Genomic DNA, 24,324 nt, shown 5'->3' on the forward strand with positions numbered 1-24,324 from the left:
TTTGGCTCAAGTGTTACTGGAAGCACTGTCTTGTGTCAAGTCTAATTTATTTACAGTGAACAAAAAGTGTTGCAGGCCCCCTTTAAGGTGTGCATTATTTACTTTTGAAATCAGTTTAGTTTTTGCGCCACGGTTAAGGGGAGCATGTATCTTAACGAATATAATTCCAGAAATGAAATTAGCAATGAGCACTCTTTGACTGTCTCATTGTGGTTACCTTGGAAAATTGCGCGTGTTATAATGACTGAGTAGAAAAAAGAAGTGACCTACCGTGCACGGAAGCAACAACTGCGATAAGAAGGATTGTCCGGCACAGAAACATAATTCTCAAGAGAGTGCTTTCACTTGGTCGTATATGTGCCGTTTCTATGAAAGCATAGAATTTAACCTACTGCTCTGCTGCACTGAAGGCTATTGTTCTATAAACATTCTGTAGATTGATGGTCGTGCAATTTTTATTGTCTGTGTCAAGCACGGTGAAAAATTACACAATCGAGACAGTGATTTGTTCTTCAAAGAATTTGTCGGCAATAGATGTCTCAAGTGTGACTGACATCTGCAAGCTACTTGGATTTATAGGCGTGCGCCCCACTTGAAAGAAAACTTCGTTTCATTCTCCATGGCTTAATAAGCTAGGATATTTGGCATTTTTTCACGGGTATTGAATGCGCTCATTATATGAAATTAATTTTACCCTCAATTTTGCACACAGACTTATAGGTACTGCGCCATATCTTAGAAGAGGAACGCTCGATTGGCGGCAGCCTGCACCAAATCATAAATTCGGTAAATTTAAGATATCTTAGAATCCTGTGCAAAGATTCTGTTTAGACAATTTGCTTCGAATTATTGCAACAATGGCACAACTACTTCGCAGTATATGCTTCGCAATGTAACGTGTGCTCACAGGAAAATGTTTCCTTACATATCCTGTAGGATACTTTTCTATTTCCGTTTGTTGAGGAGGTCCCTATTTTTACTGTTGATTCTTCTTCAGATATTTTGATTATACCGCTTCACTCGGACTTTCAGGTAGAAAATATCTGATGGAAACAAGTTCATTTTTGCAAAGTTTTCTTAAAATATGTTTAGAAGAAATGCTAGATTATTCGAACAACATTATCATTTAACGTGGCGCTCCACCGTTTTTTATATTTGTCTGGGAAAGTGATGAGCCTGTTTTTCTTTTGGTTTTAACCTAAATGCATCCTATGGAAACTCTATTGCAAAATCCCGCTGGATTGTTGTGTTCTTGTATGCGTGATTTACATAAGCGGTACAGGTTCTCGCAGTACCTTTGAACAGCAGCCTTTGTAAAAATTTGTAGCGTATGTGAAGGAAAATAAACACATACATTACAGGTTACAAATATTTCAAGGCCTATATAATTTAGCTGGTATAATTTGGATATTTTATTAAGAATGTCTCACAGCATTTTGAGTTGAGCACTTTGCAGAAGTACGTATCTCCCATCCATCAACCTGTTGCTACATCTATCCTGAGAAGAATGCATTGCGTTATGAAGACCGCTATTCCTAACGGTGGACACTATATTTAGGAAATTAGGAGAGCTGAAAATGAAAACGAACAAAAAAAACCAAGTGTAATAGAACAAATAAATAGATATCCGGTACGTAGATAACGATAGAGAGACGACGATTTACATAACACCTAAGCAACAGCTAGGTTTATTGAAACTGCCACAAAGTATTCCACATAGTAGGTGATTAATTTTCAATGCAAAAGATAGAATATTAGCACAGTACTGAGTGGAAATATTTTACAGTGGTATGTGACAACTGGTTCTACAGACACTACTTAAAATAATTTTTCTGATATTTGATCCGGTTCACTGTCTTTCGTATAATTAATACGAGGTTAATTCGAAGTCGCTGATTGTTTCTAGAATTCTTGAACAAGAGTTAATTATAAACATGTATCAGCTAATTATCCAGGAAGCGTAGCAAACACTATTTCCTATTCTGGTTTTCTGTGAGAAGTTGCCGTCTCGTTCCATGCCGTGTGCTTGAAGCCTGGAAGATAAAGACAGAACGTCAGTGGTAAGAAAACAAATTTGTTCTCTTTTAGCGCGCACAATTGTCCTTGTCGCCAGTACGATGATTACCTTGAATGGTTCTCAGGGGTCATTTGACGCTGCATGTTTTTTTTCTGCCTGCTAATAATCTGACTTTACAACTCATAATTACTAAGCAGGGAAGTAGATTGTGCAACCGCCCGAGGTTCCGGGATTTGAGGAACAAGAAGCATATTTTGTTTTTGCTACTATATATACGCAGCTGTTAGTAATTTATGAATATAATTACCACATAAAAGGTCCTGGATTTTATACACCGGTACACACAACCAGTTCTGCTCACCAGATCAATCTTTAACACACCAATACTTGTTCCATTTGCGTTTTACTACATTGGCCCTGCAGTGCCTTCATTTGTAGCTGCCAACGCACCTATACGTTGCTTTTTTAGGTGCACAGGCGGGACTGTCACATTGAAACTGCAGTAGCAAGGAGGCTTCAGAAATTTTATGTGCAGATCCGTAGAGCTGAGGCATTTGATCAGGTTTAACTTAGCCTTTATCATGGAGTTGCTTTGGGAGCATTGGCCTAGGCCTTTCTGTTCTAATAGTGGCCGATTGTTCTGTCTTTGAAACAACGAACGCGTCATTTGCATCCGTGTGCTATAGCGGGACAATGGGAAGTTTCGTGAAAGCCTGGCCACTGCCGCGTGGGTCGCACCTGTTGCTGTCGGCTGTTCTAGTCTGTAAGGCATGTTGGTACGTGAATATGGCGCCGAGCTTTATTGGTTCAATGCGGTCTATTCCTGCAGCTGCTTTATAGCTAGTAGATAAAATTGGAGATCAAGGTACGAAGAAAGTCGACGGCGCATACCATATAACCTGCGAAAAGCCGGTGCAAAGAGGCGAACTGCGCTTACTGTATAAGAAAGTGTTGTTGCGGTGCTTGTGTTAATGTTACGTTTAAGAAAAGGAACGTATAAGCAACGCACTGGAAGCACACATATTGACAGCGGACTATTTAGCAGTATAGATTGACACTGGTCTCATAAGCTTAATCATAAACTGACTAACCAGATCGTGTTCAATGAGGAAGTAAGGTAGTTAGAAAGAAAATGGGCGTAAAATTGGTTCATTGCATGCTTCTGCATCACTGTCATTTATAGAGCTGCTTAGTAGACCTTTTTTAGGACATTTTACCAAGATAAAACATTTTCTTGACATGCTTATTGAAACTTTACGTTCTATGCTAACTAAGAATATGACTAAAAATTGTGTGCCTCTTGAAACCACGTTTTATAAAAGGGTTTTCTCGAGGAAGCTCTTTATTCCTTTTGTAGCTACATCACAAGGTGTCGTCCATGTAGAAAATGCGAGTCAGTTGGAGTGCGACTGTCAAGCCACACTGTACAGCAGTGAACAGCTGAACTTCTTGTACAGTAGCTTGGCACAAAATATTTTCGCAGTGCATCAGTAATTTCACCAAGCAACCCAGGCGAAAAAACAGACACCGTTTGCGGCATTGTGGCGTCGAAAACGATTGTTGCCATTGTGTGACTATTCCGTTAAATTTATTGCAATTTTGCCACGCTTGACAGCAGCAGTTTGATATTATTTATTATGAATTGTTATTTTCTGATAACTGCCAGATTGACCAATGTACACAGTCTCAACACATTTTCAGCCAATAGCAAATATATTGTTCTTAGCGGACAATGTCAGCTCAAAGGTCAGATATACCCGCCGTGGAGGCTTAGTGGGTAAGGCATTACGCTACTAAGTCCGAGAATGCTGATCGAATCCTGGCCTTGGTGGCCACATCCCGATGGGAGTGAAATGTAAAAACGCCCGCGTACCATGCGTTGGGTGCATGTAATGAACCGCTGCTGGTCAAAATTAATCTGGAGTCCTTCAATACACTGTGCCTCATAATAAAATCGTGGTATTGGCACGTAGGACCCCATATATTATTTTGCTAAGGTCAGATAGAATATATCGACGTTTATAATGCGAGAGCCATGAATATTCCAATACCAGCATTCATGCTCTGTAAGAATTTCTGGGGATGCAGTCGAACAGCAGTGCTTCTAACATGAGTAATGCCGGACCAGGTATTGAAGCGATAGCTCATAAGAAATGAAGTGGCGCTTTAGCGGTAAGTAAAAGAAAAAAAAAATGCGTTAACTTACGTCGCACTACTTAGAGGTCCCGAATCTATGATTTAGACCCTGTTCACCACATCCACGTTCACCACACACGTCCCGCTATATCGAGGACCCATGCAAGGGCAACTGACAATGGTCCGCCTCAAACCACACTTAGATGTATTATACAAACATCGTCCTGTCGACTACGCCATTGTGAGGAGACAAACAGAAAGACAGCCAGCCGTCCGCCAGAACGCCTGTTTTACGTCTGCTTCCTCGTCTTCTTTTCTTCTGCCGAGCACTTTGCGAGCGGCCGACGCCACGTTCACTTCATATATATATATATATATATATATATATATATATATTTGCATTTGCATCACATGCACTGCACAACATGCCGTCGGAGCAGTGCAAGGATCCCTGGATCAGTGCTCTCATGACCATCCTTTCTGATCCATCCACCTCTTCACCATCTCGCGCTCTTCGCCGCCAGGCTACCCACTTCTGCATTCGCGATGGCCTTCTTTATCGTCGTAATTACCTTTCTGACGGACGCAAGTGGCTTCTTGTGATACCCCGACATCTCCGTGACCTTATCTGCGACGCTTTCCACGCCGACCCACAGTGCGCGCATGCCGGCCTCTTCAAGACTTACGCTCGACTACGCCTCCGATTTTATTGGCGCGGCATGTATAAGTACGTGCGAAAGTTCGTTCGCTCCTGTACTCAGTGCCAACGCCGAAAATTACCTCCCGGACAAGTCTACCCGTCACAACCCCTTCCCTGCCCTAGTCGTCCCTTTGATCGTGTTGGTATTGACATATACGGACCGCTACCATCCACTCCAGCAGGGAACCGCTGGATTATTGTTGCCGTGGATCACTTGACCCGTTATGCTGAAACCGCCGCTCTGCCGACTGCCACCGCCCGCGACGTTGCATCGTTTCTGTTACACCATTTTGTTCTGCGCCACGGTGCCCCTCGCGAACTTCTGAGCGATAGAGGCCGAGCCTTTCTTGCCGATGCTTTGAAGGCACTACTCGACGAATGCCGAATCATTCACCGCACAAGTACAGCGTACCATCCGCAAACTAACGGCATGACAGAACGCTTCAACCGTACTCTTGGTGATATGCTATCAATGTACGTCGCCTCTGATCATTCAAATTGGGACCAAGTTCTCCCTTTCGTCACGTATGCGTACAATACTGCGGCCCAAGCAACTACTGGATTTTCCCCGTACTTTCTCCTATATGGCCGAGAACCATCTAATACGTTCGATACAATTCTTTCATATAAACCTGATGCGTCCGAAAGTACTCCGCTGTCTGAAGCTGCTCGACATGCTGAGGAATGCCGCCAGCTTGCCCGCTCTTTTTCCACCGAGGACCAGTGGCAGCAGCAATCCCGTCAACCAGCCGACCGTTCTGCACCTACATTTTCCCCTGGCTCTCTGGTCTGGCTTCGGGTACCCGCTACCACACCCGGCCACTCTGCAAAACTTGTCGCGAAATACCTCGGACCCTACCGCGTTCTGGAGCAAACGTCATCCGTCAATTACCTCGTGGAGCCCCTCAAGCCACCGACAGACCTGCGCAATCGCGGCCGCGAACTTGTCCACGTCTGTCGCATTAAGCCGTACTACGACCCACTAGTAGTGTCTTCGCCTTAAGCCGCCAGGATGGCGCCTTTTTCGGCGGAGGGCGATTGTAATGAAGAAGAGTGACCTGTGCCTCAGCAGCATCGCCACCGGCATGAGCTCGTGGTTGCTGTCCTTGGCCGAACGCTTGTGACTGCTACCCGTTCGCCTGCATCCGTTGCTATTAAACCTCTTAGCAAGATATATATATATATATATATATATATATATAATCAGCCTATATTGATGTTCACTGCAGGAAGAAGGCCTCGCACTGCGATCTCCAATTACCCCTGCCTTGCGCTAGCTGATTTCAACCTATGCCTGCAAATTTCCTAACTTCATCACCCCACCTAGTGTTCTGCCGTCCTCAACTGCGCTTCCCTTCTCTTGGTATCCATTCTGTAATTCTAATGGTCCACTGGTTATCCATCATACGCATTACATGGCCTGCCAGCTCCACTTTGTCCTCGTAATGTCAACTAGAATATCAGCTATCCTCGTTTGCTCTCTGATCCACACCGCTCTCTTCCCGTCTCTTAATGTTAGACCTAAGATATTTAGTTCCATCGTTCTTTGTGTGGTCCTTAACTTTCTCTCCCAAACTTTATTGTTAAACGTCTGTGACCCCTAGCCAGGCTCATTTTTCCATGCTCGTCTATGATCAATTAGTCTAGTTGTTCATAGACCATTTCTGAGACTAAGGCGTAGTCGATACATGACTGCATTTTTCCGCATTGCCACGTAACCTGTCCATGACACTTATTCTCCCTTGTTAACTACTGTAAGGTTCTGTTCATCCCACAGATCCCGCACCAGAGAACCGTTGTAATCGGTGTATCCGTCTAAATCCTCCATGTGCGAGTTCATATCTGCTACTAATGACACCTGGCCTGATTTCTTGAACTCAATAGTATCGCTTGTAATCCAATCAATCAATTATTTACTTTTATCTCCGCTATCACTACCTGTCTACAGGTAAGCTACTCCAAGCCACGTATTCTTGCCTTCCCATGGGCCGCTTATACATACATGCTCTTTAAATGTTTATTTTACCCTTTGCCACTCCATACCTCGCCTAATAGCATGCCTACGCTTCAGCCTTTCCTAAGACCCAATCATTCTGTTGCGCCCTTCCCATACGAAATTGTCAGTAAGAGTAATAGATATAAAGTAATTCTCCATATCTCGTAGATGCGTTTCAGTGAAGGCGTACCGGCTAACAGTTTGCGACCTCCTTGCGACCATCCTGCATAATTACGTAACAAATTTCACCGTTTCTATGCTTATTATTGGCGCTCACTTTCTTTACTCTTTGCGGTCTAATTCTGCTCTTTGTGGGTGTGTAGCTACATCTTTTACTTAATCTTCATTTGTGATTTTCTGAGGCCCGCCTAAAGAAGCTACTGCCCGGGCCGAGAATCGGCGTCCAACCGGTGTTGGTACACTCTCGCTAAAATTTATCCCGTCCCGCCTTGGCGGCCTGCTCGGTGCACTTCTCGGCTGATGTCAATGACCGTAAAATTCATTGCCGGTGCTAGCGTCTAAATTTCTCTGAATACTGCAAGCACTGACCTTTCAATTGCATAACCCTGCCTTTCAGCTTCTTGCATCGTGCCGACTGCGATTTGCACTTCCTTTGAATCATTCCGCAGGTCAATGACCCCTTTCGCTATTTGCTTCGCGATCCCTGCTCCTCGTCCTTGCCCTGCGCCAACCACTTGGCCATTATCAACGCTATATAGGGGCCTCTCCTCCATTGTGTCCCACATGCGTTTCTTGGCTTTCCCTATCACCTCCCTAATTGGTTTCCAGGGAAGCGCGCTAATCTTAACTCGCTAGCATGCTCCTACCCTCTCTATTATCACCGGTTCTACCCTTCGAATGTTCTACCCTTCGCAACAACTCGCCACTTTTCCTCCCCCTCAGCTTCGCTGGAGGCTAATTGGACAGCGTCGCTCCGCCAGAAGATTGGTCACTGCGCTTCATGGACACTCCACAAAAATCAACGCGGAGCGCAGTGTCTTCGTCAGGCGAGGGACGGCACTGTGCTCAACTTCGTGCAGACTAGGAAGTGCTTCAATTCGGAGATCGTTCGAGAATACGAGGGAAAGAAGAGCCATTCGTAACCACTCGAATGCAGCAGCAGTTCCTGCAGCATCCGAGCGCGTTGACTGCGGTGTTCCAGCGAGGTCACGAGCAAAGAAACAGACCTGCTGTGCTAGTAAGTATGGGAGAACTTGCTTGTAAAGTTTCGCTACCTTTGATGTATCGCTCATCAGATATACACTTAGGAAAGATTTTTATATCGTAAATTAGGTGTTTGCTCAATTTTTCTACTTCATAATAACGGACTTTATCCCTTGTTGCTTATTTCTTGGTGGGAATTTGGTGGGTGTTCACAGATTCTTTTGGGAAAATCTTCCCAGGAATAAAACGCTAACAAATGTTCTGTGTCATTGTGTCGTATATGCGATTTAGGCTCTCACAAAAAGTGTGATTTAGGGTTCGACTTCTTGCAGAGAGAAAAACGTGTTTTGGTGCATTTTTATAATTTACCAGAGATAAACAAAAGTTAAACAAACAAACAAACACTTACAACTGCATCGTTTCATGCACGTTTTGAATGATGTAAATCCATTGCTATTTTTGGCACAGCGACCTTTGCCAAAACGATGACAGGTGTTTTTTGATGCATCGAAGTACCAGTTCTTGAAAAATCTTTTTGTAAGCAAGCACAACTGAGATTCTGGTATTGCGCTGCATACCGCTTTCGGCTTATGGTTCGCTGAAAATAAGACACCATGAACAACATGTGATCAGTATTGCATCAGAATTTAAGAACTAGGGTAGATAGAGATGGATAATTATACTGAAAAAGTTGAAATATAGATCCCCCTTCGAAACACCTTAGTTTTATATTGCTATTTCAGTAGTACGAAAATCGGCATGAAATCAATATTTGTAATTTTTTTCTTTTTTTCGTTTCGATTACGACTACGCAAATGACAGCTGAAAATCTTGAAAACGTGCATTGGTGAAGTCAGTCATCATCAATATTATTATCAGCCCATATTTATCTTCACTGCACGACGAAGGCCTCTCCGTGTCATCTCCAATTACCCCTATCTTGCGCTAGCTGATTCCAACTTGCACCTGCACATCATAGCTTTCTGCAAATAAAATTTACACCACCCTGTCCCTAGCTGGGTATGCGCGCAAACCTTTGCTGTGCGATGCGACATCTGAGAGTTTTGGGTAACAGCCTAATCGCCCATCGTGTCTTTGTCGACGCACCACACTGCTTCTAGATGAACATTTATGCATCCGCTGTACGCACACCCTTTATATCACATGTTTCCCTTGCAACGCCAATCAATATTCTTTGGCTTAGCGCTTACTTTAAGCAATCGCTTTATTTATCGCATCTGTGTGACGTGACCTCCCAAACATAATGTTCAAGGCCACATTTATATACCACAAGCTCCACTTCTATTTGGCAGCACACACAAACTAGCATGGTCCCGTGTTCTTTCTTCAGTCCCTGTCTTGTTAGGCTAGTAATCATGACGTGTTGCACACACACATGCTACAAAGCAACAGCCCGGTGAAGTAACCTTCGCTGTCACTACCACTTGCGGTAGCTGCTATTTTTAGAGAGCAATATTTCGACTGCTGAAATTTGATAGCAAGCTCTGGGAAGAAATTTGAAGATGTGAGAGGAAAACTTCATAGCAAGTAACGAACATATCACAGAATGTCACGTGTGTGACATGGGGTGCTTTACAGTGAAAGTTTCTTGTGTCGCTCACGTATGCCTCATCTTGTGTGAAATTTTCTGTTGATATTACAATGAAGTGAAGCAGAATGTTTAGCACAACTTTGTGTCAACAGGAACCCATTTCACTACTCAACAACCCGTCAAGAATATCAGGAAGGGTCCTGCAATTACCCCTCTGGAAAAAAGAACTCATGCGCCTACTCCTCGGTCCCCCACACTCTCGGTCCCCCAATGCCAATGCAAGAAAATACTCATTTTGTCAACTACAATCTAAATGACCCTTTCACTGCCAACATGAAAACATGGGGAGTGAGAGACAACGTTTGTGCTGCCCACATGGGGAGCAGCACAAAAGTTACAGAGCAGTTAGTTTTTTTTTTTTGGTTGTCTGCGGAATGCATTTCACTGACCTCTGTGTTTGTGTGAATGGGCGTACGCCACAGCTGAGAAGATGCATAACACAATCAGAGTTGAGCTCCGCATAGACATCAGTACTGCTGCCACCTCATTTACGAATGCTCGTCAAGAAGGACGCTGTGATGGAATAGTTGTTCGGCACGTATGTCTGTGTGTAGTCAGGTGGTAATGAATGTCAGAGACGCGCGAGCGGATGTAAATCAAAATTTACCTAACATGATAGGACGGAAACAAGACAAGCCCTAAACGCAGAATGCAGAGTGAAGGTCTCTAAAGCAAACACATCGACACTAAGTCCTACGCGTAGCGTTCAAGGAAAGAGCAAGTGCGTCTCACGGGTTCAGTCCTGATGTTGTCGTCGATCTGCGGTAGGTCGTCTGAGCAGTCGCGACAATTTTCGTTGGAGACAAGCCAAGCCACGATGACCCTCGTGGGAGGCGAGCCAAGGCAGAGTGACGGCCTTGGTCTTGAGATGAGGCAGGGGACGGCCCACGGCTGCATTCCCGTGGCCATCGCACTCGAATGGATGTCGGGCGGCACTTCTACTGCCACAACTTCACGTGCCACCTCGAGCAACAGGCGGCCTCAAAGCAAAGGCCTTGGTTAGGCCTCGCATCGGACACAGCCTCAAGCTGCTTCAACAGGCGACTACGAGATGCCTGGTGGGACGCCGTTTGGAGCAGCCAGGCCTGCTCCAAACGGCATCCAACCTGGCACTACTCGGCGTCTGCAGCTACAGGCAGGCGCGTTGTCCTCAGGGCCACCTCAGGTACTGTGGCAGGAGCTCCCGGAACAGCGAATTGGTCCTGCGTCTTCCAAGTCACGATCCCCCTCGGCCTGTTCAGCACCCGCCTCTCTTCTTCTTCTTTTTCTGATGTTTTTTTAACGCTGCCAATCGAAAGGTGCCCCTGGCTCGACCCCCCCCCCCCCCCCCCGCCTTCTTCTGTCTCTGTATTCTTCATTCACAAGTCTCTAGAGCTCTCAAACACTCCACGCACATAAACAACACTGATAAGGTCACTGCACTACAGACGGAAAGCAACTTGGTAATAGCTGCGCGATGAATGGAATGGGTGGTACAAGGGACCAAAGAAAGAGTAAGGAGAAGAAGGCAAGGACGAGTTTTGCCAGTGAATGTGTGTAGAAGCTTGCTTTGAAAGACTCGTGCCACTGCATAGCTGACTTGGCACTTACTATGGCAGATAACTTTGTAATCAATCTGCTCACTGAATGTATTGTTGTTTACAAGTAGGATGATCTTTGTAATACGATGTCGCAATAGTCATGAACACACCTCTGCAATGTGCGCAGTGCACCTTGTTGGTTCACTCATTTGCTTATGTTATCCCACCATTAGACATCAGAATATTAAAAATGGGCCGTCACGCTGGCATCGCCGCAAGCGGCCACTTATCTGGTTCACATCATGCGGAGCGGAGCTTCGCTTTCTGCTACAAATTCATAGGCGGACGCAACATCCACTAATATATTTCTCGGCAGGACGAGCCTAGTGAAAGCTTTTCTCACAGTGTGAGAATAGTTGGGCTCGATGGGCATCAATGCAATGCTGTTACAACTTATATTTGAAATGCTTCACGGAAGAGCTCCACTCGACACTGCAGCACCCCATATTCTTAGGTTTTTTTCCACAGGACAACAAAGTGCCTTGTTGAAGCAGCTTCCGTTTCATAAAGCTATAGTGCTGTACCTTTTTACACTTTGTTCTCTTTGACCTATAGGTGTCAATTCGGAGGGGATTCCCATTTGTAGTGGCTTCCGTGCTCTCTCTGGCATCTGGATTAGGCGTAGATGCTAACAGCGCAACCTAAAGCATTTAAAACCTCAAGATTTTGTATACGAAATTGACTATATCTGTGAGGATACACAGATTTCATCGAAATTTTCAGATTGTTTGAGCGTGCAGACGCATTCGCTTTGTTTGATACGCAGTATTGTTGGTCGCGTATTCGAGTGTGCTTTTATGGTTATCAGCACTCACTTCTGTAGTCATCCACAAATCCCATTTGGCACAGTTATAAAAGCGTAAAGTATAGTTGCAACTTCAGTTATTTCAAATACAAGTACAACTACTGAATTAAACTAAAAGAGATACTTCAGTTCTTCTGCCATGAGAATGTATATAGTACTCACGTTGGCAAAACTCTTGGCACTTCTTCTCTGTCTCAAATTTGTTGCTGCTTGCGGCGCCTAAGGTATAGTTTAATCTTTTACAGCAAGCGCAGTCAACTTCGAAATACCAAGACTGTAGCAACGGACTAGAGCTGGCAAGTACCGGTGGTGTCAGGCAGATAATCTGCGCTTGTCCAACAGGATCTGAAAGAGTGTGAAGCTGCAGCATTGCCTACATGAACAATGTTAAACTGCGCCACGAGTAATATAGTAAATGCCCCAATGAGGAGGTTATAACTGCCTGTGATTGTTATAGTCTAATGTTGGTCGCACGGGTGAATGAGAGTAATTACCGACACTTTGTCTAGGCTTACTTCCGGCAATTGGAAAACAGTTGGCAGCTCTGTGAATGTTTTACTGCACATAGACGCTTGCGAAAAACTGCAAGTACGTCTCCAGAAAACCACAAGACGTCGCTGAAACTACGTGAGCTGCAGTAGCTTTATGCCAGCTCTGAATTTTCGCCGGGCTCCCTTTGAGAGAAGTGTTTTCAACTAATACTGGTAGGAAATGTTTGTCTCCGTTAGTTGCTGTATTAAATAATCGTCGACCGGGTAATTACGGCATGAAGCCTATATTCCCGGAGAACGGCACAAGTACTTGCGCTAGCTTGCAACGTTACCAGCTTAAAACGAGTTTCGTGTGCTGCGTGGATTCAGACGCGCAAAAAAATAGACTCAGCACGTCAGTGAAACTTCCTGTGGGGGGTGGGGGGGTTAAGGGGGCTTAATTAATATGCAACATACCATTGATGGTGACGGCCATGGTACATAAAGCTGCGCCTATTCAGCTATCGACAGGTGAAGAGGGGAGGGCGTCTCATCAAGGATTTAAGACAGGAGCTGCAACGGCATGTGAGAATTTGGCTCCTCCCATCGACACGGTCATTGTTAGTGGACTTACTGGAGGGCTGTGAAGTTGTCTTTAATACAACGTGACCACAACTGCCACATTAGGTGTCATGATGAGTATCCGTTTTCACACCCGAACCCGTAGTTCAGTTGACACTCGTGTCGAACTGGTGGTATGAAAGGTGCCGCAGGTAATTATTTGAGGCGCTCTCAAGGAATGAGGCTTTTTACCGTAATTATGGAATAGATATCCACCTAAAAAAACGTGGCAGCTTGCACTAGTGGTGCAAGGCTGGCAGCGGAGCTGGTGATCCACCTAGCTTCTTCCAGATTTTACTAAGCTTGGCTAAGTTGTGCTAGGAAATGCTAAGTGCTGCAAGGCACGGTCTCGGAAGGAGAGCTCATGCTCTCCTTCCCTCTCTTTAACGTCCCATATTAAGGGAACATGTGCACGGCACACAGAGGAGGCGACGCACACGCCCCTCCACGAGGTGGTTGCTAGGCAACGCATGGTGACGTCATCGTTCAGCGACCTTTTTTGTACACGCTCCACGGACTGACGGTCGGCTTAAGCAGCTCCGCTTGAAAAACAAAGAAAAATGTGGCACAGAAAGTTTTCGTGCCAAAAAATGCGGTATCTAAAATCCCAGGGTGGCACTAAAGGTGATAGGTTGTATGTTGGTGATAGAGATTAGAAGGACTAGGACAACGACAATAAGCTATGCCCTATTCAATGCAGTTAGTTTGCATTAAAGTTTTTTTTTTTAAGTCACAACGAATCGTTACTATTCGCCTATATTTCTGTTACAATGAGGACAAGGTCAATCAACAAATAAAAGAACGGCATTTGCTCTTAATCGTAATAAATAAATATTGACGTGACTACTACATTCAAGGGCACTGCAGTTTTCCATACATGGCTGTGGAAATCTGCTAGGCGATGCAGTAAAGGGAACGCTATAGTCTGGGTGTTACGGTACCTTAAAAGCCCATTCAGAAGCTGAGTAAAATGTTTCTTGTTTAAGTATGAGCATATTTCTACTTACGTTCGCAGACTTTTTTGCATTGCTCCAGCGTCCCGAAGAGGTTGCTGCCAGTGCCGCATAGGGTGGGATCAACTTTCACACACTGCCTTTTATTATTGTCATAGTACCAAGCATTGAGCAATGGTTTGCAGTATCCGAGGACAGGTGGTTTCAGGCAAATACTTGGTGTTGGTTGGGGGGAGGCTGAAATTTTTGCACAGCTTCCTTAATTTGTTAGGTTTCATCTACAGAACCAGTTATTCTGAATTATTAGAGCAATCAATATGTCCTTCATTTTTGGTAGTAATGCATATATGGCGACACACACTCTCTCTCTCTTTATATATATATATATATATATATATATATATATATATATATATATCGTAAAAGGCAGTTCACAATGATAACCTTAGCACGGGTATCACATATTCTGGGCAAGCGTTGTGCACCAGGCGTACCGTACGCTACAAATAAAAAAAACAAATGCAGTGATGTCAATGCTGCAAGCCTCCTCAATCAATTAGAAAGTGCTACCAGTTTGGTATCTTAGCCAAAGAATAAGTGCTTTTATATTGTAAGCGCAAAATTGTCCTTCGGACCGTCCAATAATCTCGCGGTGCAAAGCAAGGCATCAGCAATGGACAAACGTAAAGCTCTTCTTTTGGTTGTTAGATGGTTCGGTAAACGTAGCCATCGCTTCACTGCAGACATTTGGTGAGACAGAGCGCAGATAAGAGTGTGCCGCCATCGCTTTTAAACACGCAGAAATTAAAGACTGTGAAACTGGCGTAAGCAGTGGTAGGTGCTATTGTCCCCAGAGCTCTTGGAAACAACCATAAAAAGCATGTCACTGTATGCCACACGTTCGTTAGAAAAAGCGTGATACTCTTTCGGCTCATTGCTTGAAAGCTGAAATAAATTTGACATTAAAATGTTTTCTGCCGAAATCCCGAAAACAAATACTTTTCTTTCTTAGAGATTGGAAGGCTTGCATGCTCAATGCAGCAATAACAAGTAAGCTTCTTTATGAGGTAGTAGGAATATTGTGTCAATATTTCACTCACAATATGTGCACTTCTGCCTTACTTCGCTGCAGGTGATATGTGCTTGTGATGTCTCTTGCACAAAAAACGAAATTGCATTCAACGTAATAATACCATTGAAAAAGTTGCACCGAAACTATAAAGTAATAGTATCCACATGTATGAGGTAATACGATGTAGGAATTTTGAAAAGTTTTGTTCCTCACATGTACTTAACGTTAAAATGCTTCCTCGATAATAAAGATGACAAACTATGCGTAATTTTACTACAAGAAACCGTCTTTTTGATAATCTTCTAACACCACTCTGTCATCGATTTGTGGGAGAAACTGGTTTCCTATCACTGGCTTTACCAATGACGCGTATCGCCCCCCCCCCCCCCCCCCCCCCCCTTGACGTTCAAGCGGCTGAGCCAGCCACATGTACGTAGAAAGCGCCGGGCAAACAATAAGCCATTTCACGTCGATGAAGGCCAGATAAGTGAATGCGCGCTGTGACATTTAATTAGCGTAATTAATGTACATATCAAGGCAAACGGGTGATCAAAGCTAGCTAACTTAGACACAGTTAAGATACGTTAGTGTTGACGAAGCTGCTTCAGGATGGCACTTCGGATTTTTCTTATAAGTTGCTCGTTTTTTTTTTTTTCAAATATGTTTTTTTCTAGATGAGTTGTTTTGCAGTTGGACGACGTGGAAGGGGCCAGATGCCTGAAATCCGAGAAGGCAGTAACTTATAATGGTGTAAACTCCTATATTGTTCACGAGTATGACGGGGCGGTAATTTTGCATAAATTGTGCGCCTTAAGCGCAGAGCCGACAAACCTGTAGGAGCGAACTCAAAACTTTTGATTCGTGCTGAGACTCTTGAATGCGAACTGTGATATAAAAAAGAAAGAAATGCAACAATGTGACAGGAACGCTCAACACACCAGAGACTAACCACGCTGAAGCCTTCATTGCGACCGGCAAAACCACAGCGTGGCCTGTACTAAGACGTCGAGGAGACGAGCCCTGTAGAGGCCACCGAGAAAGCAGCATTGAAAGTGTCGATCCTTAGAAAAAGGCTTACAAGCAGGTGTCATGAGCATAACGCAAACAACAGCTTCAGGACGAAAGAAGTAAAACAAGTGCCGACAAAAGAGAGTAATGACAGAATGTCCAGCAAGGAGACAGAAAGAAGGAAAAAAAATCGTGGCTGAAAAATACGACCTAGATGTTTGTAAAAGTCCAGCGATACCTATACTGTGCGACAACTTTCTGATGCTTCAATGTTAGCGCATTCCTTTGTAAATCTTTTAGTTTTTTTAAGGTGCAAATAAAGCGTTCTAGCAAAACATTACATCAGTACCCGAGCAACCAATTGGATATATGTTAGTTGAGAAACAGCTTTTCTTATTACTTTGGAGGTATAAATCTGCATTTAGGAATAACTCCAGAGGGTGTAAGACATTCATGCAAATTTTAGACTTGTACTTACGTTTTTCTTTTTTGCAGTTTTTAAAACAGTTCCATCCTGTAATAAAAAATGAAGTAGGTGTCATTATTACAAAATTTAAGATGTCGCAGTTTAGCTCGAAAGAAGGAAACACTGCCACCAATAGCAAAATACCTACTACATGAACAAAAATTTTAAGTTTTATACGCGGTATATGTTGCAGTACACATTCGGTTACTAGAAAAGCTGATAGCCACTTTAAGATATGCTAAAGGGGATGATGGCGAAAGCCTACGCGCTCACGAGACATTCATTAAATTACTTGACATTCTCATTCGAATGCATTGTTACTTCCTATTACTTCTTTTCTTCTACAAAATGTCGTGGGTTCGGGTTCCTTAACTTTACCTAAAAACTTCACCATATTTATCACCAAAGGTTGTGGGTCTCCTACGAAGTCGTCGGTTGGAGTGTCCTAATTAGCTCTATCTTGATTAACCCTACGCTTATTAACTTCGCCTTAGTTAACACCAAAAGGTCGTGGGTTCGACTCCCACCAAAGGTCATGGGTTCGAGCGCCTTAATTAACTCTATGTTAGTTAAGGTAGAGTTACCTGAGGCACTGAACCGCAGGACCTTCATGACATCACAGTGGCACCAACACATGATGCCACCACCTGGCATGGTGGCGCGTTAATTACCTTCACCTTAAGTATCCCCAAAGGTCGTGGGTTGACGTGTCTTAATTAACTGTATCCCAATAAGGTTGGAGTTAATTAGGGGGATTGGATAGCAAACCTAGGTGTTCAGCTGCTACTGCCTCTAACTTTGTTATTTCTGATTCCAACTGAAATATATTATCCAGGATATTTGAAATTGGCATTTGCCAATCGTTTTTAACTTTAGTATGATAATACTGAACCGCTCTTAAGATACTAATAAAATGATTTTTTATTTCTTTAAGGAACATTTCTGAGAAATTCTTCATAGGTACAAAGGTCCAAACTTATGTGGTTGTTGGACGTGCAGTGGGTGTTCTTCTGAAGCAAAGGAATAACTGTAGGTTTGGCCATTGTTTAGTAAAAAAAGATATTTTTCTGATGGCCTAAAACAAAAGCTTTAAGAAAAAATGAAATTCCGGTGGCAATACACTTTATTTCATTCAGTAGGGGCCCATGTTATTCAGGAACAACGCACAAAAAATTCAATTTAATAGCTGCAGTGGTTGCAGAGAAAAAGTTCCTTTTCTAAGCAGAACGCGGGTAAGAACGCCAGTGTGGTAACGGCGGGAACGCGAACATAAAGAAATATTCGCACGCGAACTCCCGTGACTATCCCCGCCCCTTTCGGTCCCGTACTGAACTACTGAAAGAAATAATTTAGCTAGATACACTATATTCATAGATTATTATATATGTAAATACATTTAGGCGTCCTTTATTAATAAAGCAAACGCCACAACACACAAGACAAACTTGCGCAACGAGTAGGCGCAGTCACGGGGGTAGGCGCGAGTGGCGCCATCTTTAGATTATCTTCCGTTGCGCATCTGAGTGTGGCCACTTGGTCAAAACATTTGCCAAGAACGCTGACATATTGTGGTGGCAAATCAACAATTAGCATTTTTAGTCGATTTTGCCCTCCAACCCCCCCCCCCCCCCTTAAGGTACTCGAACCCATGACGCAAATTTGTTGGTGGCACCATAAACTTTGGTGCCATTGAATTTTCGAGAATGTTAAATTTTCGATCCACAAGTCCTCAAAGGCTTTCGCCTTACTAATACGAAGCATGGTGTCTCGGAAACATTGAACACTCGAGGCAGAGGACGAACACTCGCTTTCAGAAGAAAAGCGTGCAGAAGAGCGCCGGCAACGGAGACCGAACGCTTCATGCTGCCTCTCGCTTTAGCGCGTATTTAAAAGTTGAAATTACGTGACCTCCAACAGCTGGGCGCAGTGCAATGCAGCTCGCAAGACACCACCAGCAAGTTGGCTTGCCCTGAAGCTTTGCACCAGCCTCTGATTAAACCCAAGTTACGGCGTGTAGGCCCCGTATACGATCAGCCGTGCGACAGCCATGCGAAGCCGTGGCCAGGCTAGTTGCGGATATGCGTTCTTGCTTGCCCTTCCCGCCTAGCACGCGCTTGGTCATATTACCGCACGTCTCTCTCTCTGCTATCCATTTTAGGGCGTGATTGATCAGGGGACCTCCTACATAGGCTGGTCTTCAAGTAACCGTTCTCCTTGGTTTCTCGGTTTTCTCTCGCACCCACAGCATATGGCACGCTGGATTCGGCATTACCTTACCTCACTCCATACAAAACATCACGGCTACGACGAAATATCGATTTAAGTATTTATATAACGGGCATAACATCGAGAAAAACGGCTGCGGCTTAGCTAACCCTGGATATGCAAAGCGAAAGCTTTGTTTAGCCTGGTTAAGTCTTGGTTTCACTTGGTTAAGCTTTGATTTAGCTGTAATTATTATACATCGGTATAAACTCATCGTTAAGCCAGGCATAAACTATAAAAGACAAGTCCAAGCGTTTTGCGTGCCGAATGGCTCGCTCTTCTTCAGTCTCCCATGCTAGCTTCGCCCACATGGCATTCCGGACCCTCTCCAGTGAAGCAGCTCGCCGGGCGATACCTCCGGCGTGGTCAGACACCGCTTGCCGACGACGGCTCAAAGCTTCCCGCTCCCGCGCAACCCTTAGAGAAGACGGCTCGGCCTCGCTCTCATCCATGGCTAAGCTCGCACTGACTTGGCGAGCGCGGCGCTCCTGTTAGCCCGGCGCTGGGCGAGTCACGTGGTCAGGCGGCGACACAGCTGCGGAGAGCGCATGCGCCAGGCCGGCGGCGCCGGTTAGCGCACGCGATGGTGGCGGAGCTCGGCGTGGCGAGTCACGTGATGCGTTGCCAAGGCTACGACGCAGCTCCGGTGAAATGAAGGTCAAATTGCTGGCGGCGGCGAAACTCGGCTCGACTAGGTTAGCAAAGCTTTCGCTTGAAAAATTGGCGGTTGCTGAGCCACAATGTGGTATATATTTATGAAATATCTGTGAGTGGGGGACTCAAGTACAGTTGTGACCCCCTCCATCCCCAACTCCCCGGAAACTAAAATGTAACCACTCCACCCCTACCGGGATACGTCCGCCACTGCCGGCATTGAACTGTCCACCTTGAGCTCGGCAGTGCAACACCAGAGCCACTGTGTAATAAATAAATTTATTGAGAATGAGATTGGCGCCACTCATCGGTGTACATCTTTTCAATAAATGTTTATATAATGCGAAGGAAACCTGTGTACGAAGTCATAAGACATACTTTTCGAATAGTGGTCTCGGGTCTCCGATATTTTGAAATATGCTATGGTTTTATGTAATACAAATATACTGTTGAGTTCCCACATATTCTACAGTTCCAATAAATGTTTGATGCACTTTGGCTTGCGTAGGGAACTTCTTATAATAATTTCTCTGCAAACAGAATATGTCGTGAAGTAGTTCACTCAAGAAATTTACTAATTTAAAGGCTTATACGCAAACAGTATTTTTGCAGTGGCACTTCTCACTGTTAGCGCTATGGTATTAGAATGACAGCTGCGAAAATTGAATCTTTTACGCTGAAGGTCACACCACAATCCAACTATAACATATATGTCAAGGCTTGATCAGCGCAACCTCACGGTTGGCGGCTCGGCAGAAAATAGTGGACTGTGGATCGACTGAACTCACTCTTCCTCAGTCTCCGACGCTAGCTTCGCGCACTTGGCATTCCGGACCCTCACCAGTGAAGAAGCTCGCCGGGCGATATCCCGCGGGGTGGTCACACGCCGCTTGCCGACGATGGCTCAAACCCAAGTGTGGACTTTAAGCCGTCGAAACATACCAGCAATGCCACTTGGTTCAAGTACCAGCACTCTATTCCGGTTGCCATGAAACGTACGTACGTTTGGTGGCAACGGACCTATACGAACCTGTGACTCTGACATCTGAAGCGAGAATACCAAGGAACAAACGCATGTGATTTATATTCCCGGCACTATTCTTCAAACGCTTGTTCTCTAATGCACAGTCAAATGACATTGCTTATATCCGAAGTTCTTTTGCAATATTCTTGTAGGTCAATTTATTCTGGAGAAATGGAGCGCGTATTTGTATGTTTAGTAGTTTTATATTCCAATACTGCCCTTGGGAATGCATAATTAAGCCAGGGACGTGTATTCACATTTCATCCTTTACGTTGCTTCAAATAATGGTGGGACAATAGTCAGCTGAAAGCTCTGATTGCCTAAAGCTTTAATGATGCATTGAAGAAGGGTTGTATTTAAAAAATTCTTATGCATACTATTTCAACTTACGGAAGTTGTTATTCCCATGCAAACGTTGATAATTTGAACGTATGCGATGAAACTGATACTAATAGTCAGTGAGTGGCAATTCGTTAGTTCACTTTATACTGGCAGATATATGACATGACATTGCAGGACTCAGTTATTGAGTGCACGAATGCGATTGTCCGTGGGAGAAGCTTACTGAAAAATTGCGGCATTTTTTGTGAGAACCTTCTGCAATATTGCCCGGTGAGAACTCTAATGACCTTGGTATATTCTAGCGGTAGCTTTAAACAACTTGTTTATTGTCGTTGCTCTTATGGGGCTCTTTGTTCCAAGGCTATATTCGGGAGCTAACGCCTTGGCTTTACATGGGGTCCTTTGAGACGCTCCAATTTTTCATGGTTTCTCATCCTCGAGTGCTAGCCTTGTTCATTTTCAGTCATTGGCTGCTCTGAACCAATGGTACTCGGCGTCTTGGCTCCCTATTTTTCTGTTAAGCTTCCGCAGTAAGGCGCGAGAGTGCCTCGAATGTTGTTCGCCTGAAACACTCTACTGATTTTCTTAACTAGTCTCAGCACTTGTTTTTTATTCTGGAAGCGAACATTGGGAGCAAGACTACGGCATGTAAGTGAAGTCACAACGCGAGAACACTGAGGCACAAGAGTTTAACACTGAACAACTACAGACTATCAAAAGGCTTAAGCGCTGTAGCAATAATTTGCCATCAACGCAGCGGTGACTTCGGGTGTTCTTGCTGCTTTCGAGGATTTTGGTATTCAGGTACAGTCGCGAGGGAAAGTTTAGAGAACATCGGTGCCGCAAAAAAGTCATTTTCTTCGCATCCGGGGCAAATTGGCTGAAGGGCCTACGCGAGTACTTTCACTCATTAAAATATGATAAAGAAATTCTGCACAGCGGTACTGTTCTAGAAAAATGTGAAATTTTATTTAAAGCCGTGTTCAAGAAGTTTTTGCGCGTGACTGCACCTCTCTGTTTATTTCCACCTATCAGCTTAGTCGCAGCACTGACATTTGCTTTATAAAACGAAGCCGCCACCCTCGCCAGATGTGTGGTTCTTGATAACCGCATTCCTGTACTTTCCCAAGTTAATAATACAGCTGCTTATGCTATTCTCAAATGCAGCACTTGACGTGGATTTTCACAACAGTTATATATCTTGTTGATATCAGTAAAGCTATAATTTGCCATCACCCAGCTGAAATTGGCTCGCTGGCTGGGATTCTGCCGTAGTCGAGACAAAAGAGTGTACGGATGCTTCGTATGTTTCTTGTCCTATTTCTGCAATTTCGACACTAACCTCTCTACGTGTGTTGAGCCGCTCAACAGGCTAACGAAATATAGTGCCATATGCTTAGGGGATCTTTATCAGGGAGGATTTATTGATGACTCGAAACATCTATACACTTTCATCGTCACCCAGTTTACCTTTGCCTACAAATGACGCTCCGACACAGATCCACAGATGCCAATGGACACGCCCGGTAGTGGGTTGCCAACAGCTGCTAATACAGTGAGCCACAGGCACGCTGCCACTATTCTGGAGTCATCGCAGCTCTGTTGTTTGACCCCACCCCTCTGAAAATATTACGGGAGTGTGTGGACATTGCGAATCAAACGACGTCTGTCATTGGCGTGGTGTACGCAGTCAGTGCTTGGAACGCAATTACAAGTAGCCTTCAGATGTTCTGAGTCACCGTCCCCGACCATCTCATGAGCGGAATTCCATAATTTCATCAACTACCCGGACTGATGTGCTCGCTATCTGCCATGGACTGATTTCTTGCGGACGCCTGGACGTTCACAAGAGAGTGGTTAGAAATATTGCAGACTTTTCTGGGTCTATAACTTGAGAGAACAGCCGTTTCCGTTATTTCGACATGGCCTACTTGGCAAAACATTAAGCTACGTCTGTATTCACTAAAGCATCTCATGCAGCCCATCAATCACTGGCTGACCGAGTGAAGTAGTAGCCTGCGTTTACTTCGATCTAATTACTGCGATGCCCAAGAATGTGGGACCTTTTGCACCGATCATATGACTATTAGGGTGGAGACTAAAGTAAGTTTGGATACTTCGGCGACGCATCTCGTCAGCTATTTGAATAAGAACGTGGGTAGTGGCCACGGAACAGCGCACGGGATTATGATAAACCAACGTACGACATCCATGTCCCGAGCATCAACAGGTGCGCTGAAGCATGGTTAATATTTTGAATTCGTCTGTTTTTTTTTTCAGAAACTAAAAACAAGATATCTATTGTCGCAAGCTTCCCAAAGCTTCGAAATGTCTCGAGTGATATATTGCAGACCGAACAATTGCTATTCGCGTTCATGCTGCTACGTTCTTGCTTTCTTGTATCCCTTATTCAAATTGGTCACAGATTATGGCTGAACCTACCTGCAGTTGGAGCCCATAAGTTTCAAAGCAGCAAAAGATTATAGTTGATATATAACTTAGTGTTTCGATAAAATTGTACCAGCACGGCAGGAACATAGAAACAATAAATTAACATACCTGCATGCACGTTAACAAAGGATACGAGAAGGATGAAGTGGCTGCTGGGGTGCTTCATTGCTGGGTATCTGCTTTAAAGTGGTCTGTGTAGTTCGGTCGCAGTAGATAGACAATGGGGCAGACTAGCAACGAGGTTTCTTCGTCTCGATTGTTCTAGAAATATTGTTTTGTGCTGTTGGCGTTGTAGCTTTCTGACATTTGAAGGCAGGTTTTCAAATTGCCAACAAGACCGCGAACACACCTCGAGCAGTGATGACTGCTAGTGCTAGCTTTTTCCCGCAGGGGCGTCTGCGTCAGCAGGGTTTGGTGTGTTGCGACACCACGGACCCGAGCACATGAGGGTCGGACCCTCCCGCGTTTAACCGTGCGTGGCTTAGCCGTGTCCGGGGAAAAGGGGATCCTGGGGGTTGAGCCGAAGCCGGGTGTTTGGACCTTTAAGGCCCCTCGGCACAGGCAACACAGCCCTTTGGCCTCGGCTTCACGTAGACAGCACCCCCGGACTGACCCACCCGGGGGAAGTCGGTAGTTGCCTTTTCCTGTCCTCCTCTTCAATCTTCGTCTTTTTTCTCTCACTTTCAATCTTTCCTGTCTCCTTCTCACTTCTGAACTTCTGATTTTCCAGGCAGCTAGGGTTAACCTTGTGTGAGATAGCCAACCTTGGTTATATCATATTTGGTTATAGTGGTTGTCTACAGCTGGCGTTGGCAGGTCTTGTTCATAACAACCCTGTCGCGTCCCCTTGTTGGGCTCCACGGTGGACGGCTGGCACCGCTGCCGAAATCATTTTAATCTGTATGGCATCCTCATACCCCAAACTCCCTGATCGCCCTCTTTTTAAAAGAGGGCGCACCGATGAATCCTTGAATTTCTTCGCAAAGAC

At 44.6% G+C, this 24,324-nt stretch overlaps 1 protein-coding gene across 1 annotated transcript; it reads right to left on the reverse strand.

Annotated features, from left to right (window-relative positions):
• Positions 1-1,665: 1,665 nt before the first annotated feature.
• Positions 1,666-23,582, reverse strand: LOC125946686 (papilin-like). The gene is made up of 6 exons (XM_049670538.1): positions 23,445-23,582; positions 16,613-16,648; positions 14,109-14,291; positions 12,173-12,355; positions 8,423-8,611; positions 1,666-2,033 (listed from the first exon to the last, which is right to left on the reverse strand). The coding sequence occupies exons 1-6, from the start codon at positions 23,500-23,502 to the stop codon at positions 1,978-1,980; spliced, it is 705 nt and encodes a 234-aa protein (XP_049526495.1). The 5' UTR covers positions 23,503-23,582; the 3' UTR covers positions 1,666-1,977.
• Positions 23,583-24,324: the final 742 nt, after the last annotated feature.

The sequence above is a fragment of the Dermacentor silvarum genome, chromosome 7, assembly GCF_013339745.2.
Source record: "Dermacentor silvarum isolate Dsil-2018 chromosome 7, BIME_Dsil_1.4, whole genome shotgun sequence".
Taxonomy (NCBI): domain Eukaryota; kingdom Metazoa; phylum Arthropoda; class Arachnida; order Ixodida; family Ixodidae; genus Dermacentor; species Dermacentor silvarum.

What these genes read in the sequence shown, in the direction of transcription:
- LOC125946686 (XM_049670538.1), bottom strand. Translation starts at nt 23,502, where the DNA reads ATGAAGCACCCCAGCAGCCACTTCATCCTTCTCGTATCCTTTGTTAAC. An exon ending in AAACTGCAAAAAAGAAAAAC is followed by an intron (nt 14,292 to 16,612) that starts GTAAGTACAAGT and finishes CAAAAATTTCAG; the next exon opens with CCTCCCCCCAACCAACACCA. An exon ending in GTGCCAAGAGTTTTGCCAAC is followed by an intron (nt 8,612 to 12,172) that starts GTGAGTACTATA and finishes TCTTATTTTCAG; the next exon opens with CGAACCATAAGCCGAAAGCG.